The sequence below is a fragment of the Chaetodon auriga genome, chromosome 3 (genome assembly GCF_051107435.1).
Source record: "Chaetodon auriga isolate fChaAug3 chromosome 3, fChaAug3.hap1, whole genome shotgun sequence".
Taxonomy (NCBI): domain Eukaryota; kingdom Metazoa; phylum Chordata; class Actinopteri; order Chaetodontiformes; family Chaetodontidae; genus Chaetodon; species Chaetodon auriga.
The window spans coordinates 6,081,280-6,098,561 of record NC_135076.1 but is presented as its reverse complement, the minus strand read 5'-3'; the positions used below and the strand labels follow the sequence as shown (position 1 = coordinate 6,098,561).

At 42.9% G+C, this 17,282-nt stretch overlaps 1 protein-coding gene across 3 annotated transcripts in view; it reads left to right on the top strand.

Moving 5' to 3' along the window:
- LOC143316510 (1-phosphatidylinositol 4,5-bisphosphate phosphodiesterase gamma-1-like) overlaps window positions 1–17,282 on the top strand; it is a 30,400-nt gene that overhangs the window by 10,417 nt on the left and 2,701 nt on the right. Inside the window, exons 2-31 of one of the 3 annotated variants that reach the window (XM_076724233.1) lie at window positions 215–364; window positions 1,017–1,110; window positions 3,157–3,204; window positions 4,766–4,850; window positions 4,969–5,049; window positions 5,901–5,935; window positions 6,311–6,383; window positions 6,471–6,566; window positions 6,668–6,786; window positions 8,551–8,636; window positions 8,878–8,998; window positions 9,143–9,311; window positions 10,296–10,415; window positions 10,508–10,615; window positions 10,746–10,930; window positions 11,079–11,279; window positions 11,364–11,483; window positions 11,607–11,790; window positions 12,201–12,278; window positions 12,718–12,821; window positions 12,912–13,008; window positions 13,110–13,176; window positions 14,216–14,382; window positions 14,502–14,598; window positions 14,693–14,917; window positions 15,579–15,724; window positions 15,871–15,985; window positions 16,099–16,260; window positions 16,429–16,517; window positions 17,098–17,282. In XM_076724233.1, coding sequence (XP_076580348.1) covers window positions 215–364; window positions 1,017–1,110; window positions 3,157–3,204; window positions 4,766–4,850; window positions 4,969–5,049; window positions 5,901–5,935; window positions 6,311–6,383; window positions 6,471–6,566; window positions 6,668–6,786; window positions 8,551–8,636; window positions 8,878–8,998; window positions 9,143–9,311; window positions 10,296–10,415; window positions 10,508–10,615; window positions 10,746–10,930; window positions 11,079–11,279; window positions 11,364–11,483; window positions 11,607–11,790; window positions 12,201–12,278; window positions 12,718–12,821; window positions 12,912–13,008; window positions 13,110–13,176; window positions 14,216–14,382; window positions 14,502–14,598; window positions 14,693–14,917; window positions 15,579–15,724; window positions 15,871–15,985; window positions 16,099–16,260; window positions 16,429–16,517; window positions 17,098–17,282 — 3,607 coding nt within the window. Of the gene's footprint in view, window positions 1–214; window positions 365–1,016; window positions 1,111–3,121; window positions 3,205–4,765; window positions 4,851–4,968; window positions 5,050–5,900; window positions 5,936–6,310; window positions 6,384–6,470; window positions 6,567–6,667; window positions 6,787–8,550; window positions 8,637–8,877; window positions 8,999–9,142; window positions 9,312–10,295; window positions 10,416–10,507; window positions 10,616–10,745; window positions 10,931–11,078; window positions 11,280–11,363; window positions 11,484–11,606; window positions 11,791–12,200; window positions 12,279–12,717; window positions 12,822–12,911; window positions 13,009–13,109; window positions 13,177–14,215; window positions 14,383–14,501; window positions 14,599–14,692; window positions 14,918–15,578; window positions 15,725–15,870; window positions 15,986–16,098; window positions 16,261–16,428; window positions 16,518–17,097 lie in introns of those variants that run through there. The other 2 variants (XM_076724234.1, XM_076724235.1) reach the window with 2 other exon arrangements.

The following is a 17,282-nucleotide window of genomic DNA, read 5'->3' as shown; positions in this document are numbered from 1 at the left end:
CAGACTTTTGGAGCATCCCGTCACCGACAGCTGAAATGTTTGTGTGTCTGTTTTTGGGCTCTCTGGACTAACACACGGTACATTTGTTGAGCTCTCTGGGAGCAGATTTCTGTGTGTTTGGCGAGGAAACGAACAACGTGCCAAACTGTGATTAATGGTTGTACATATTTGTCTTCATGCAACACTATCCTTCCTTCCTTCCTCCCTCCTCCAGTCGACATACGAGAGATCCGGGAGCTGCGGTTGGGGAAGGGCTCCCGTGATTTTGAGCGCTACCCAGAGGAGGCCCGGAAACTGGATGCCGCCCACTGCTTCATCGTGCTCTACGGCCTGGAGTTTCGCCTGAGGACGCTCAGCGTGGCTGGTCAGTGTGTGCATACTGCATGTGGGTGTTTGCGCACCACATCAATATTATCTGCTAATCTAATGAGTTTGAATTTGTTGAGCTTTTTTTTGTTGAGTTACTCTCATTACAAAAAAAAATGCTTTTTAAAAGTTTACTTAAAGGACAGATTTGGTTCATTACACTTTGGGTCTGATGTTTGTTTCTCTCGGTTTAAATAACATTTCAGTCAAGCTTGTTTCTGAGATCTTGGAACAAAGTAACATCTCTGTCATGGATCAAGAAAGACGAGCAGTTCACATGATCAATTATTACCCAGAGTGTCTGACTCAAATTTGAGTCACCATGCTTGCCATAGTGCGTGCACACAGCTTTCCTGCGGAATGAGGCGCTATTGCCTTAATTTCAGGTTGGTTTTACCTCCAAATGAAGTGATAATAAAACAGTGATCTGATCTTTATGATACAGATGTCTCTGTTTCTACATCTCATGTATTACTTGTGAGTTCAACATCATCGTAAGTCATTAAAAGTTATGGACAAATTTACAAAAATAAGACCTAAGCTCCAATAAATTGGAATTTATTGAAGCTAATTGTTGCCTGAATTTATAATCTGAAATTTGAAAGAGTCAACTTTTCTTCCCTGTGCCGTCTTTCTTTGCGTCTTCGCAGCCTTCAGTGAGGAGGAGGTCAACATGTGGATCACTGGTCTCAACTGGCTGATGACTGACACTCAGAGAGCGCCTGCACCACAACAGATAGACAGGTGTGCATCGACGTGTCCATGAACACACATGAAATTGTTAGAAAATGACTTAAAGGACTAACCCACTGACAGTCTGATTGATGAAGTATCAAAAACTCAGACATGTAGGCCTGAAAATGGAATAGACTCAGACTTTTTCTAGTAATCAAACATTCAATTTTCAAAATTGTTAGTTGATTTTCATCCATCAACTACTATAAAATCTAAATAATTGACAAAAATGCCAGAAAATCATTAGTTACGGCTTCTCAAACATGAATATGTGCTGAGTTTTGACTTTTGGCCAAAAACACTTCATTTACCAAACAATTAGTAGAATAATACACTTGAATACACTTGAAGGAGACTTTTCCAGTCATCACTGCAAATACTCAACATGGACTTCTCAGTTTATTTTGTCAAAGTTAGAAATGTGGTGATTAGTTTAATGGGCTAAGCGATTAACATGCATCACTGCAGTATTTATTTTTGTGTTTGTAAAGCACTTAACATGTTCCGACACCGCCTGCATGTGTGATAATGATGATATCTGGTCACATCAAACGAGTGGCAACCTGAATAGGAAAGGGTGGTGCTGGTTGGAGGACAGGGCAAATATTAGTTTTGGGATGAAAATATTTACTCCAGATGAATGTGCGGAGGCAGTTTTGGCTTGTGTGGTGCGAGCAGGAGAACAGAGGGAGGCTGTGAGTGTGTGCTGGAGAGTTTAGGTGTTGACATAATGTGAGCACTATATGTTTGGAAATGGTCAGAGGAAATGAAATGGCTAATTTTGTCTGTTTATGACAGTTGTGTAAACTGTTTGGGGAGTAGATCAGATGAATGGGATTTTTTTTTCACTCTGACAAATATAGACAACTCTCAGTATCTACCTGCAACTTGTTGCTTAAAATGGACAGTGTGAGGAAATATAAACTATAATGATAATACAGCTATTGTGCATAGTATTTTCCAAAATAGGATAAAAAAAGTTTGCGTGTATATTTATGCTGTCTAACCTTCAAGCCTGCAGGTGGGTGTTTTCTTGTTTTTACAGCGAGTTAGAAGTTAAAATTAAACAAGTTAAGTTAAATATTCAAACAGGGTTATGATAGGAAGAACAATCTGATCTTCCATTTTTCCTTATTATAATATATATATAATAACAGAAAGACTAAATCGCTCTAAACTGCAGTAAAAGAACAAAGTTATGTCTTTATTTCCATATCTTCAACAGCTGGTACAATGCTGACTCTTTAGCTTTAGCCTCAGGCTTTTCAACACAGTATCATGTATGTAGTCGTGAAACTGTGCATTATGTAACACTCGTTTTCCATCAGCTGGAAACAATTGTTAAAAAATGACTTTGAACTGAAAATTTAAACTGCCACAATCATCATGGTAACCTGCATGTGTGCTGTGCATAAACGTGGTGCGAGTGACATTCTGAACTATTTTCAGCATCCAACCACACAGAGAGAGCACCATTTTTGACACTTTTTGACATAATTGAAAACAATCCAAAGACAATATATTTAATGTGTTGCCTCATCAGCTTCATTGATTTTGTAAATATCTGCTTATTCTGATTTGTTCAGCATTTAGCAACACGTTTCAAACAAGTTGGGACAGGAGCAACTAAAGACTGGGAAAGATGTGGAATGCTCCAAAAACACCTGTTTGGAACATTCCACAGGTAAACAGGTTCAGTGGTAACAGGTGATAGTATCATGATTGGGTATGAAAGGGGCATCCTGGAAAGGCTCAGTCGATCACAAGTGAGGATGGAGAGAGGTTCACCACTCTGTGAACACATGACTGTTTAGAGGATATTACTACGTGGACTCAGGAACACTTTATAAAACTGTTATTAGTAAACGCAGTTTGTTTGCGATTTCCTTCCAAAAATGTATTTTTCTTTCCGTTTCCTGTAGTGTAATGCATTTCACCTATCAGCCATCACACCCGGAAACATGTCATTTCTATTTTTCATTTCAGTTTGACTTTCTTCTTGTAATAATCACTCTTTCAGTCTCATGTTTTCTTTCTCCACCCCTCCCTCTGTAGGTGGCTGAGGAAACAGTTTGAAGTCATGGACAGGAACCATGAGGGCAGGTGGGTGACTTGCCACAAACACGTCAACACCCAATCGTAACTTTTACAGCAGCCTGTGATGGATGCTCATTGGCCGGTCACAGCAGGTGGAACGTGAAGGTGAAACCAGAGCCAGATGTCATCAAAGAGCGTGTTACACCCCTGTCAGGGATCTGCCCTGACCTTAACCTCCACAGCCTGCCGCACGCATGCACAGCCTGAGACTCCACATATCACACACACACACTTTCTCTGTCTTTTTCTCTCTCGTGCTCTCATTAATACATCCAAGCTTCTGTTTGGGTGGAAGTCGCTCCAGGACAAACAGCCTGCCACCGCCTGATAAGCAGCAGGATGTGATGCGTTGGGCTGGGAGAGGGCAGCTTCCCGTCTCCTGTGAAAATAGTAACAGTAGCAGTAGCTAGACAGAGGGAAGTGGGCGGAGAGACGAATCAGACCTGGCAGCAGCAGCGGTCGTTGACCCCGAACAGATCCGCCCTGCCTCAGAGCACTGACCTGGATTTATTTCTTTCTCTACCTGCTTTTCTCGCTTCCTTCCTCAGTCTGTCACTGATGGCTGGTGGTTACATGTGTTTTTTGAATCAGTAAAAGTGATTGTACACATGGTTGTCCTAGAAAATAAGGAGAGGTAAAGGCCCCGGTAGCTCACCTGTTAGAGCGCATGTCATGGATTATGGCTGAGGCCTTACTGCAGCGGCCTGGGCTGGATTCCCTTTACTGCATGTCATCGTCTGTCTCTCCAGCTGAATTTTCGTACCATTTTAATGACTCCGTCTTGGCTTAGAAGTCAAGCTTAAAGGTTCATTCTTCACCTTGGAAAAAGCAAACATTTCGAGCCAACATGGACAAGAACACACTCGGAAAAAATTGAAATTGAAATATTGATTCATTGATAATTCTTTGACAACCTGAAAACTCCATTAGCTCTTAAGAGTGTGTGATATTTTATTTACTTTTTAATCACAGATACAATGTCCTGCTGCCTGACCCGCTGCCTGAGATACTCACAAGAGTACCAAATGCGTAATACATCACTGAAAATAGGTCGGATTTAAGGGGAAGCAATGAAGTATAATATTCGTAAATATACTTGCATTTGTATATGATCACCTCAAAATAAGAATCATGTTCATGTTACCTTAGATTGAGCTCTTTATATCTGCAGAGGGAGCAGGTCCTCTTCCACAGAGCCCATCATGTTGCACAGCCACCTTCTACAGTAGCCTAGAATGGACAACAAAACTGGCTGACTGAATAAATGTGTGGCCAGCCTTTACCTCTATGTCCAGGACAAAACATGTAACCTTCTCTTCATCTGCCACCATTGTCTGAGCCTAAACAATGAAAACATTACAGCAGTCTGTCTTTATGCTCAGAGTGGAAATGTAGTATCCTCACATTGACATTAGCACTTCAAACCATACAGCACCATCTCCTGGTAGTCTCTAAAGGTGCAATTCATATATTTGTTGTTGTATTGTTAGAATTATGACTATTCTACTTCAGTGTGTTCAGACCTTTAATGCCACTAATGCATCTTTCCTTCTTGCTTCTTTGTCAGCATCACTGTGAAGGATGTGAAAGCTCTGCTGCCTCAGGTCAACTACAGAGTCCCCAACATGCGCTTTCTCAAAGACAAGCTGCAGGTCAGACCAGAATAATACACGATCAGAAAGTCTGAGAAATCTGCTCAATTTATTTTAATGCTATTGTCGCCAGCACTGTTTTGTGTTGCACTAACTCACATCCTCCATGTTTCCACAGGAGGTGGAGGCCAGGAACGATCTATCGTACCCCAACTTCGCACAGCTCTATAGAACACTGATGTTTGATGCTCAGAAGAGTGTGAGTGCCAGTTTTGGGTTTGCACAAACACAGTCACACAGTGGGGAAGAAGTACTCAAATCCTTTACTTACATAAATGTAGTTATATCACATTTAAGAATACCCTATCACAAGTAAGTCATGCTTTCAGGCTGCACACTTTACATTTTTGCTCACCACTTTCAATTGCATGCTTTGTCATTTTTGATTTTCATACCTATTTTCTCTTTGGCTGATCCCTCACAGTGAGCATCAAGGCTGCGTTCATTTCAGTTGCATTTTCTTTGCAGAGCAAAGCAAAGCAGACTTGACAGTGCAACTCAATCTGCAATGAACTTGCATTACCAAGCAGCAATAATGCAGCTTTGACAAAGATGAAATGACTTGATGTTCACTGCTGGATGTATGTGAGTCAAGCAAGTTTCAAGTGTCTGCCAATAATATCATATTCAAAAGAAATGATCGTGAGCTTAAATACACCTGAACTTTAATAGCAATTATATGACTAGCAAAGCCACCAAAATGGTCCATGATGGAATGATGAAATATAATCCCCAAATTTGAGATACAGGGTCTTCCACGCAGCTCAGCTGTAAGATTACATGCTCTTCTAAAAATACTCTTAAACTTTATAAGCCATTGTGGCATTGTGCTGCAGTATCAACCATCAGATAGAAGTCATTTCCATCTGAATTCTAGTTGAGGAAAAGTTCAGAGTCTTCAGAATTGCTGTATTTGAAGTATTAAAAGTACTGTATTTGAGTACTTCTGCACTCGTACCGCACCATGGCTCACTTTTTCCTTTACTATTTATGCTTCACCTGGCGCCCTCCCACCTGTCTGTCACCTGGTTCCTCCCCTTTTGTTCCCAGATTATTGAGCAGCTGGAGCTCTCCTTCCCTCTGCGGTGAGTCCCTCCACCTCCACCTTCACCTCTTCCTCAATGTCCACTCCCTCGTCTTCACGTCCCCCATTCTTGTCCTTCTACCGGTCCAGTTCCTCTTTAAAACACACTTATCAGTGTCCTGGGGAAGGTTTTGGTTTTGAGGAAAGTGAAACATTTCCATATGTTTTAGCCATTAATGGTACCTTGTGAACGTGAAACATTTTGCTTCATGTTATGGAACATTAACCTAAAAATGGCATAATTAGCAAAGGCAAAGGTAGATGAGTAAGATAAGTTTCCAGACAGGCCTTTGTATGTTAATGTATTATGTCTCATTTAGTTGAACTTTAACTTTCTCTCCTCCGCTGTCTGACATCTTGAAAATTGTGTTTGTAGGAATGTTGACAGACCAGAGCTTTGTCAGATCTCCCTCTACGACTTCCAGAAGTTTTTGCAGATGGACCAGAAGGTACTGAGCAAATTCACCCGTCAGCACAGCACAGAGCTGCTCTGTAAAAACTGCTTTGTGCTCACTTCTTCTTCTGGCTTGTCTCAGGACTCCTGGGCGTCCGATCTGAGTCGAGTCAGAGAGTTCCTCATGGGGTACATGAGGGGTGGACCGCAGCCTGAGCCCATGCTGCAACTTGACGAGGTGAAACACTACAAAGACACAGATGTGCACAACATCTGAAATAAACTGTGGAGATTTTTTTCCTACCCTTCCAGTCTGATCATGTTACTTTATGTTTCTAGTTCCTGACTTTCCTGTTCTCTAAAGAGAATTCTGTGTGTGACCCTCGACTTTCGACTGTTGTTCCTGATGACATGAAAAGGCCGCTGTCTCAGTATTGGATCTCCTCTTCACACAACACGTAGGTCTCAGTATTTGTGTCTCAAATGTTCACTATTGTTCATAAAGTATCGTAGCCCCTCATAAGGACATACTGTCTTATTAAGACTCATTTGAAAGGATAGATCTCATCCATGTGTTGACGTATAGCTTAGCAGAGCTTTAATGTGTAGCCTAGTCTAGAAAAAAAAAAGGAAGCTGCTAGCCGAACTCGTTTAATAAATGATGCCTATGAACTGTTCAAATTTCTGTCTTATTTGCATGTTGTGTACGAGTGTTTAATGATCTAGAAAATGAGGCATTCTCTGATTAGCAGTTAGCGTAAATATTGAAGCCAGTAACAGCTAGCTGCAGGTAGCAGCTATGAATACTTTCGGAACACCATACCAAGCTAATGCTTATTGAATGTGTTAATGATGTTCTGCTTTCTTTACCAGAATAAAATATGTAAATACTCTTTTCTTTTGACAATAACTGTTCTTCAAACTAGTCTAAACACGTCATGTTTATATCAAATATTGTCTAAACAAGTCAAAAGTTTGGACACATGAAGGAGTCTTTATGAATGTGTATGTGTCATTCAGTCAATTATGTAATTTTTGATGCATTTTTAATTGAGATATCAAGACAACATGTCATAGTCTTCTGCCACCAGGGCTGAGTCACCAAATAGGGCCGCTAGCTGCACAGCTAACTAGCTAATGGCAGTGAACACAAGGTAGTGGCCACTTTGGCAAGTAGAGTAAAGCTGAATCACCTCTTAACTGTGTTCCCTGTCGTCAAACTGGCCTTATAACATTAACGACATCTCAATGGAAAGTTGAGATTGTACCACTGTAGTGTAAAGGGAATCATTTACGATACGCTATAAATTCATTTGACAGTGTAATAAAACACAGACATTTTAATGAATAGCACAAATGATAACACTGCAGCTGAGATTAAACTGCAATAGGCTAGTTTTTTACTTCAGTTTATCATTATGAAGTAAATGTTGATGCACAATGTAATGACTAGAATAATAACAGCATCAGGATTTAGACTCCTTATAAACCTCATGTTCACTGTGCAGTTTTGTCTCCAGCAAACTGAAGGCTGACATCATTTGTATCTGCTTTCATGTCTCCATTATAGATTCAGTGAATGAATGAACTCATGCTTTCTTCTTGCACTGTCTCTCTATCCCGACACCAGCCTGGTTTGCGCAAGGCAATACTCAAACTATGTTGTCACTCCATTTAAAACTATGACAATTTCACATTACATTTTCAGTGAACATGCTTCTCTCTCATTACCAAAGTGGTGTTTATTGTCCATGGAAACTTGGAAACAAATGCAGTGTGCAGTCATGTGTTGTTGGTAGTTGCTCAGCTCCGAGGAAAACAGAAAGCGCTCTGGTTGTCTTTACAACAGCGGTGCCGATAATAATATCATTTGTCACTTGGTTGAAAAGTTGTCTGTTTCCACTTTCAATTATTCATGACACAATTATTATGGTCTCATGACAGCCAATGTAAAAACCAACCACATATGACAGTTCAATGTAATGTTAGCACTAACAGCTGAATAGTTTGAAAAGTTTGATAATTACTGTAGGCCAGCTCAAATAATCAAAAGGAAATAACTGACCTAACAGTGGAATCTATCATTAGTTACAGCCTTTTAGCCATAGATGAACTGTAACTCTCAGTAAGACTGCAGAAAATAAAATTTCCTCTGATGGCACTAAAACATTGCTGAGTGGCTCTGTTCTTAGGAACTTGTTTCCATGTTCTTGTTCTCTCAGGTACCTGACAGGTGACCAGTTTTCCAGTGAATCATCTCTAGAAGCCTACGCCCGTTGCCTGAGGATGGGCTGCCGCTGCATTGAACGTGAGAGTCTCCAACATTTGATGTAACTCAGGAGGAAAATGAAATAGTGTCTTCAAGGAATCCAATGGGAGTGTTACAGAGAAGTTGTGGATATTTTGCTGTTTATTCAAATGTCTTCTGCAGTATGCCCTTAAATACTGGTTGATGACCCTGGTCAGATTATGCACAGGTAAAAGCCTCCATCAGGAGGACAAAAGATTCAGTTGGGGTTTGTACCTAAACCTGTGTTTTCTGATCGTAGTGGACTGCTGGGATGGACCTGACGACCTGCCAATCATCTACCACGGCCACACTTTGACCTCCAAGATCAAATTCCTGGATGTGCTGCACACCATCAAAGAACACGCCTTTGTCACATCTGAGTAAGTCCAGTAAGACGACATTCACAGGTTTCAGCCCTGCTGATGTTTGCTGACATCATTACTCTGTCTATCATTTTGATGTAGTGTGGTGAAATGTTAAAAAATACATGTGAGAAAAATCACCCTGCTGCTGTGTTTGTGCAGGTATCCTGTGATCTTGTCCATTGAGGACCACTGCAGCGTGGTCCAACAGAGAAACATGGCCACACACTTTAAGAAAGTGTTTGGAGATCTGCTGCTCACCAAGCCAGTCGACAACAACGCAGAGGAGCTTCCCTCACCCCACCAGCTCCGCAGGAAGATCCTCATCAAGGTACACAGACAAACACACACCTGCATTTCACTGCAAATCAGAGACTGGATCCTTCAAGGCCAGCAGTACGGGACACACATTTTGAGGGGCATGTGTCAATATCAAAATTTCATAGATATCACATGACCTTGTTGTCAGTCCAGAGATTGGGTCAAGTAGGTCATCCATCACTTAACACCATGCTGAAAAGCAGTGTTTCTTTGGTCTGGTTGTCAGTTTCAGGCCTGTTGCACCTCTGACCACAGGCAGCATCACTGATGGGTGTAGATGGATGTGGTGAAAAGTGTGCTTTGTTGTACCTATAAACACCTGTAGGTTTGAGAGCCATGTCATTTGGAGAGGAGGTGCAGGCTCAGCATATGTTCCAGACCCTCCATTGGACCCACTTTTGTAGGCAATGTCCTTAAAAGGACAGGCACTGAATTAGGATGCAGCGCTTGTCTTGTATGGCTGTAAGGTGGACTATAACCAACAATCACTCACCCTAATAACCAAAGTTAAAGTTACAGTGTCCTTGAGGCCCCTGACCTCCATTAACACATGGCGGATGAGAAACAGTTGGTCTGAACTATTAAAGAACTTTTGGAACGTCACAAGACCCAACGTGATATACACAGGCTGTAAAATGCTCCCACATGGTCTTATACCAGTATCAGACTGCATGAATCTAGCCAGATTTTGAGACAATTTTGTCTTGGCCGCCAAATTACCAGCGTCATTGCCGATTGTGAACGACAATTGGACGTCTGTACCCGTATAGTGTGACATGCTAAACGAGCTGTTGTGCGGCGTCTGGGACGCTCCATAACACCCCATGACACCCAGATGCAAAGACTAGCATGTCAGAATTTTGTCTAGTGACCATACTTTAAGACAAAAAAAATCGTGTAGTCTTGATCCAGGCATTAGTGATTACAGAGCCAAACTGTGAATCTGTCATTGGTGCAGATCAGTGTGTCTCATGTTTTACTTCTTGTGTTGCAGCACAAGAAACTGGTGGAAGGCACGCTTTATGAAGAGGTGTCATCAGCCAGCTACTCTGAAAATGACATCAGCAACTCTCTGAAGAATGGCATCCTTTACCTCGAGGACCCCATCGACCACGTGCGTCTGTCTCAAGTGCTTGATTATGAGTGATGAAACACTGTCAGTGTGTTGTATAGCAATACTGAAATGTGTTTTTGTGCGATCTGCAGACGTGGACTCCCCACTATTTTGTCCTGACCAGTAATAAGATTTACTACTCAGAGGAGACGTCTCACTACCAAACAGCTGATGAAGAGGAGGATGATGAAGGAAAAGAGGTAGGACGATGATGATGATGATGACCAGAACTGGTGGCAGCTATTGTCAAAATAAGAAAAAAGATGTTTTCAGGCACAGATGATGTAGTTTTTCCTCTCAGCTTCTTCACTCTTTCCTGTGATTCGTCAGGAGTGTAACAACAACGAGCAGCACTGTGCGGAGCGCTGGTTCCACGGGAAGCTGGGTGGAGGTCGTGATGGTCGACAGGTGGCTGAGAAGCTCCTGCAGGAGTACTGCGAGGGCGGGGCCAAAGACGGCACCTTCCTAGTTCGGGAGAGTGAGACGTTTGTCGGGGACTACACCCTGTCGTTCTGGTCAGTAACACAGCGTTTATAAATGTATTTTCAAATCAAACAGGAATTTTGTCATTCATGAAAGTTTGAGTTAGCTGTTGTCTCCAGCGTCTCATTAACAGGTTAGCAGAGATCAATGCTTTAACTCAGTCCCGTTCATTTCGTCCAGGCGCTCAGGTCGAGTCCAGCACTGCAGGATCCATTCCCGTCAGGAGTCTGGCTCCACCCGCTTCTACCTGACTGACAACCTGGTGTTTGACAGCCTGTACCGCCTCATCTGCCACTACAGAGACACACCCCTGCGCTGCAATGAGTTTGAGATGAGGCTGGGCAGCCCTGTACCTCAGCCCAACGCACATGAGAGCAGAGAGTGAGTGATCAGCAGCCGCAAAGACGGGTCATACAGAAAAGTGAAAATGTAGTTAGTGTGTTAAAAAAGAGTTGTGTTTCTCAGGTGGTACCACTCCAGTCTGTCCCGTGTTCAGGCTGAACACATGCTGATGCGTGTTCCCAGAGACGGAGCTTTCTTGGTGCGAAAACGCAGCGAACACAACTCCTACGCCATCTCCTTTAGGTAGACAAATCAATTCACACTGAGGGACAGTCGTGCAATGACAGCATCAAGTCACTGGTTTTCTGCTCAATCTGTCTTTTTGTCGCTAATTTTCTTCCTGTGTCCGTGTCCCTCTGTCCGTAGGGCGGAGGGGAAGATCAAACACTGTCGCATCCAGCAGGAAGGCCGTCTCTTCATGTTGGGCAGTTCAGCAGAGTTCGAGAGCCTCGTCGACCTCGTGAGCTACTATGAGAAACATCCTCTGTACCGCAAGATGAGGCTCCGCTACCCCATCAACGAGGACACTCTGGACCGGATGGGCACCACGGTTAGTTACACAGACAGAAAACAATAGCAAAATGTCCAGCACAGTTTTCCAAAGGCCAAGGCAACATCCTGCACAGTGGTTGCTTTTGTTTGACCACTGCATGTCATTTTTTCTTGATGTTATGGATCGATTAATCAATGGATTTTGTCCCAATAAGTTGTGACTTTCAGAGTTATGTTATTGTTGCATGGCAGTTTAGTCTTTTCTTATCAGTCTGTAACTTAAGCTGAATTCCGATGCAGTAATACTGTTGCAGACAGTGACAGTGACTCTGATGCAACACAATTGAATATCGGATATTATATATATACATGTACTCAGAACACTGAATCCATGGGAAAGCAAACAGTTATGAGGTTAGTAGCAACAGTAAGCAGAGAAGTGATAAGTATTTGTTGTTTGTTTCCCAGGAGCTTGACTATGGGGCGCTGTATGAGGTCCGCACTCCTCACTTCTATGTGGAGGCCAATAAGATGCCCACAGCACGAGTAAGTGACGCCCTTTGTACTATGGACCTCCACTTTAATCAGTATATCATTATTCAATGATTATCATACCACTTAGGAAGTTATTAGCAAATTCACTCAAGATAATTATATTTAATAGTAAAAGGAGTAAACAACCCATAGCACCAGCCGTACAGGAAGTACAAAGTACAGTAAATATTTGCTTTTATCGTTGTAATGCAAATGTAGACGTATTGGTAGCACAGTGTACTCATTTAAAGAATTAATAGTAAAATGTATAATACTGAAGAGAAAAGTGGAGCTTGTGGGTCAAAGTCTTGTATCTCCAGTTTGAGGAATGAGTTAACGGGAGAAAAAACAAAAACAGAAATTAAGAAAGACACATTGAAAGAGGAAAGGAAAAAGAGAGAAGGAAGACTGTGGCAGACTGATGGTGTTTCCTTGCTGCTGTGTGTTTCAGTGTACAGTCAAAGCTCTGTATGACTATCGAGCTCAGAGGGAGGACGAGCTCTGCTTCCCCAAACAGGCGCTCATCCTCAATGTGGATAAGCAGGAGGGCGGCTGGTGAGTGCACCTCCTCCTGTGTGTCTGCTCCATCACACGGTCTCCTTCACACATAGAGCAGCTTATCATGAACCTGTGTGTGGTCTCTAGGTGGCGTGGTGACTACGGAGGAAAGAAACAGCTGTGGTTTCCTGCAAACTACGTGGAGGAGGTTCCCAGCTCACCCACCAGAGAGCTTGATGAAGCAGTGAGTTGTCATTCTTACCTGGAGCAGAGTGTCCAACAATCTCCTTGTTTTTCCAATCACAAGAAATCCTTCTTTTGTTTGGCATTATTCTGCTGTCTCAGTCCACAGAGAACAGTCCTCTTGGAACATTCCTCAAGGGCTTCATTGATGTTTCTACGTGTCATGTAGGTGAGTCTCATAAACCAACCTGATCCTGAGGCAAAGAGAGGTGATAACTTTCATTAGTGAAGTAGAATATATGCTTTTATTGTGGAATGAAAGTCTGAAAAGAATTGGCTCTGTTTCTGATAATATGATCTAAGTACACCCTCTGCTGGTGATTTGCTAGACTAAGTGGTGTCAACCTTTTTTTTTTTTTCTTTTTTTAAGTCAGCGTGAAACTTCACTTTAGCTAACGTCTGGCTAGTTTGACTTAAGTATTTGTAGTTGTGTTTCTCTGTAGAAATGGACATAAGAAACTGGTTATCACCTGATGAGGATTGTCACTCAGCAGGTCCAGCCACATTACAACTCAGCTACCCATAATGAAACAGAAACCAGCTTTGATGTTATCACCAAGCTAGCAACTGCAACAGGGACAAGTACAGCCACTACCATATTGTCTCTGCCACCATCTCCTCTCCACTCTCCTCCAACACTACTGTGGCCTGAGTCACCGTTTTTGCCATGTGCAGCTATCTCAGAACTGATGGCAGTGGTACATCTGTTAGCAGCCCTTCTCCCACCCCTCATTTTGGAGAATGAATTCTGTGTAGTGCTGTCCAGGAAGCTCACTATGTCACTGTTTCAGTGATTTTGTTAGGCCTCAGACTGTTTGTGAATGAATCGTAAGGTTTAATAGTGGGTGAGGCTACATGACTTTAGCATACTTTGTTGTTTTTATAAATAATAGGCAGCACTATTGGGTAATTCATATGAACTGAGCCGAATTTTAAATGTCATCATTAAATTATACAGTAAATAAGGTTATCACTTCATGGTAGTCTGTTAACATATGACCCTACATCATATTAAACTATTCAACATGAATCCATTGTTGCATTAAAAAGTCCCCACCCCCCCCCATTAAAAACCAAAAGCCCGTCCAGTTACTTTCCTGTGGCGCCGGGACTGATTAAGACAAGCTTCATTGTCTTGTTAAATTACGTCATTCAAACCCAAAACCGTGTTGGTTTTTCTTTCCACCGCTCCATCTGTCTGTGTCCAGTGGTGCACAAGGATGGGAAGAATTCACGGCCTTACGTGTGCACAATCCACTCCCAGCATCTGTCATCTCACCCGGTTCAGACTCTGGATGTGGCAGCCGACAGTCTGGAGGACTTAACCAGCTGGGTCAACAAGATCAGAGAGGCCACACAGAACGCTGATGCACGGGTCTGTTTCGTGTAAATGTCTTGTATGTCCAAAGTGATAAAAACTAGCTTTTGGAAATGAGTTTATATTGTTGTCACTTGTGGCTTAAGAGTATGGTTGTCTGATCTCCATTGTAACAGATGCAGGAGGAGAAGCAGATGGAGAGGAGGAAGAAGATTGCAGTGGAGCTGTCTGATCTCGTGGTGTACTGCAGACCTGTCCCCTTCAATGAGGACAGTAAGGATCAAACTGCTCTCCTCTTCTCTTGCCTCACGTTTCAGCTGTCTCTGTGGGTAACTTTTTGATTCGCATAATTTGCTGCTGCTTCCAGAGATCGGGACAGAGAGGGCGTGTTACCGGGACATGTCCTCCTTCCCAGAGACAAAGGCAGAGAAGTTTGCGACACGCGGCAGAGGGAAACGCTTCCTGCAGTACAACCGCCGTCAGCTTTCCAGAGTCTATCCTCGAGGACAGAGGCTGGACTCGTCTAACTATGACCCGCTGCCCATGTGGCTCTGTGGCTCCCAGCTGGTTGCACTCAATTTCCAGACCCCAGGTTAGACCTCAACCTTTCCCTACACAGAGTCTTCTCACAGAGAGACAGAGGCCACATAGGCTTTTACAGAGAGCCGGGCGCAGATGTGAAGTTGATTCATCAGGTGCTTTGTTTTCCTTATCTCAGACACAAATTCAGAAAAGTGAAACAAGCTTGATTGTGAAGAAAACATGGTGTTCATTTTCCTCTTTTAATAGGAAATTTGGCCTCATTTGTGTCAAAGCAGCGTCTTTGTGCAAGCTGTGATCTTAGAATTTGCAATCAATGTTACAGTTGCAGCTTAAATGAAGTAAGTTGCTAAATATTTTTTCATTAGCTTTTTCACAAAACTTACAAAACTTAAAAATGCCATTACAGAGTGATGTTACTTTCACGTGTTGCTTTTCAGGATATTAAATGAATGTGTCTTGGCAAATCAGCAGGTAAATCTGAGGAGTTCAGAGATGGTCAACAGGGCAGAAAATCAGACAAAACAGACAATATTCCTGATATAGAAATGAGTTTTTAAAGGCTAAAGTCACAATGATGTGATGAGGAGTCTGCAGTACACATTGCTTTGATTCATACAGTAACAACTCAAAAAGGCTGAGAAACAGTTTCCTGGTCTTAAACAATACATTTTTTACTAAATTTGAAAGTGATTGTGTGTGCGTGTGTGTAGATAAGCCCATGCAGCTGAACCAGGCCTTTTTCATGCTTGGCGGTGGCAGCGGCTTTGTTCCCCAGCCTGATATCATGAGGGACGACGCCTTCGACCCTTTTGACAAGGACACCTTACGTGTGGAGCCAATTACCATGCAGTTACAGGTGAGCTCAGCTCCGTCATAGAGAGAACGAAAATAAAATCCTTCACCTGGATTGAACTAGCTGAGAGATTCATTTTGTTTGGTCAGTCTTGACACATTTTCACCATTGGATCAGCTTTTGACATTCTTCCACTCTCCCTGTGTCAGGTGCTGGGAGCCCGTCACCTGCCAAAAAATGGCCGGAGCATTGTCTGTCCCTTTGTGGAGGTGGAGATCTGTGGAGCTGATTACGACAGCTGCAAGTGCAAGACGGACGTTGTAGGTAAGACAGCTGCTTGCCTCAACCCCGCTGATTTCCATTCATGTCATATGTGCGCTGAGAGTGGAGCGTTCACTGGCTGTGTGCTGTCCGTCTCTTCCTCCTGACCCTCCCAGCTGATAACGGTCTGAATCCTGTGTGGGTGCAGAAGCAGTTTGTGTTTGACATCCACAACCCCACCTTCTCCTTTCTGCGCTTCACTGTCTATGAGGAGGACATGTTCAGTGATCCTAACTTCCTGGCCCAGGCAACCTACCCTGTCCGTCTGCTACGAACAGGTGAATGTGGAGCAATACATACTGATTTTGGACAATTTGGGAAAGCCCCTGTTTTAAAACCACCAAAGTTAGAGCTGAGAGTTGTAAATTCTTCCTGCTGGTGTTTTGACAAATTCAAATCATGAAATATTTGTATATTTGATTGAGCTATGTCTTATGTGTTGCCAGGCTACAGGAGCATCCCTCTGAAAAACAGCTACAGTGAAGAGCTGGAGTTGGCCTCACTTCTGGTCCATATAGAAATTGTCAATGCCAAGGTACACAACCTCAGTGTCACTATTTTTCTCTCTCGAGCTTGCAGCAGGGCAGATTGATTGACAAGTAGCTTGTCATTATTAATTCCATAGTTAATTATTTATAACTCGTTTCATTAGTTTTATATTTCAACCCTCACTGATGGTCATGAGCCCTCAGGTAGTGACCAGAGAGAATGAGATTGTGGATTAAGTGGCTCAAATGAGTTTCCTCCATAGAATAGCTGGGTTCAGCCTTTGAGATAAAGCTGAAGGAGCTCAGACGTCCAGAGGGAGCTCAGAGTGGAGCTGCAGCTCCCTCTTGTCAGAAGGAGTCAGTCCACGTGGTTCAGGCATCTGGCAACTGTTAGGAGACAGCAGGGTAGATCCTGAACGTGCATTAGAGATTATTATTTGAGTGACCACAGAGACCCGGCCTCGAATAAGCCACAGAAAGTAGAGAAAACAAAACAATATGCTTATTCTGCTGAAAGTTAATAAAGGATTATACTACATCATCAACCTGCCCTCCTGTAGGCACATCCATCTACAAGCTGTAACATGCACTGTCCTTGCTGTCCTCCATTCCTCCCTGTGGCTGCAGGAGGAAGACGATGAGAACCTGTACATGTCCATCCAGCGGCTGCGGGATCGAACCAGCGAGCTGTCGAACCAGGTTTCCCTCTTGGAGAGGTCGGGCTCAGGAGACCTCAGTTACCAGCAGAGTCTGGAGGAGCTCAGAGCGGCTCAAGATCAGCTGAGTGAACTGGTAGAGGCTCGAAACCGCAG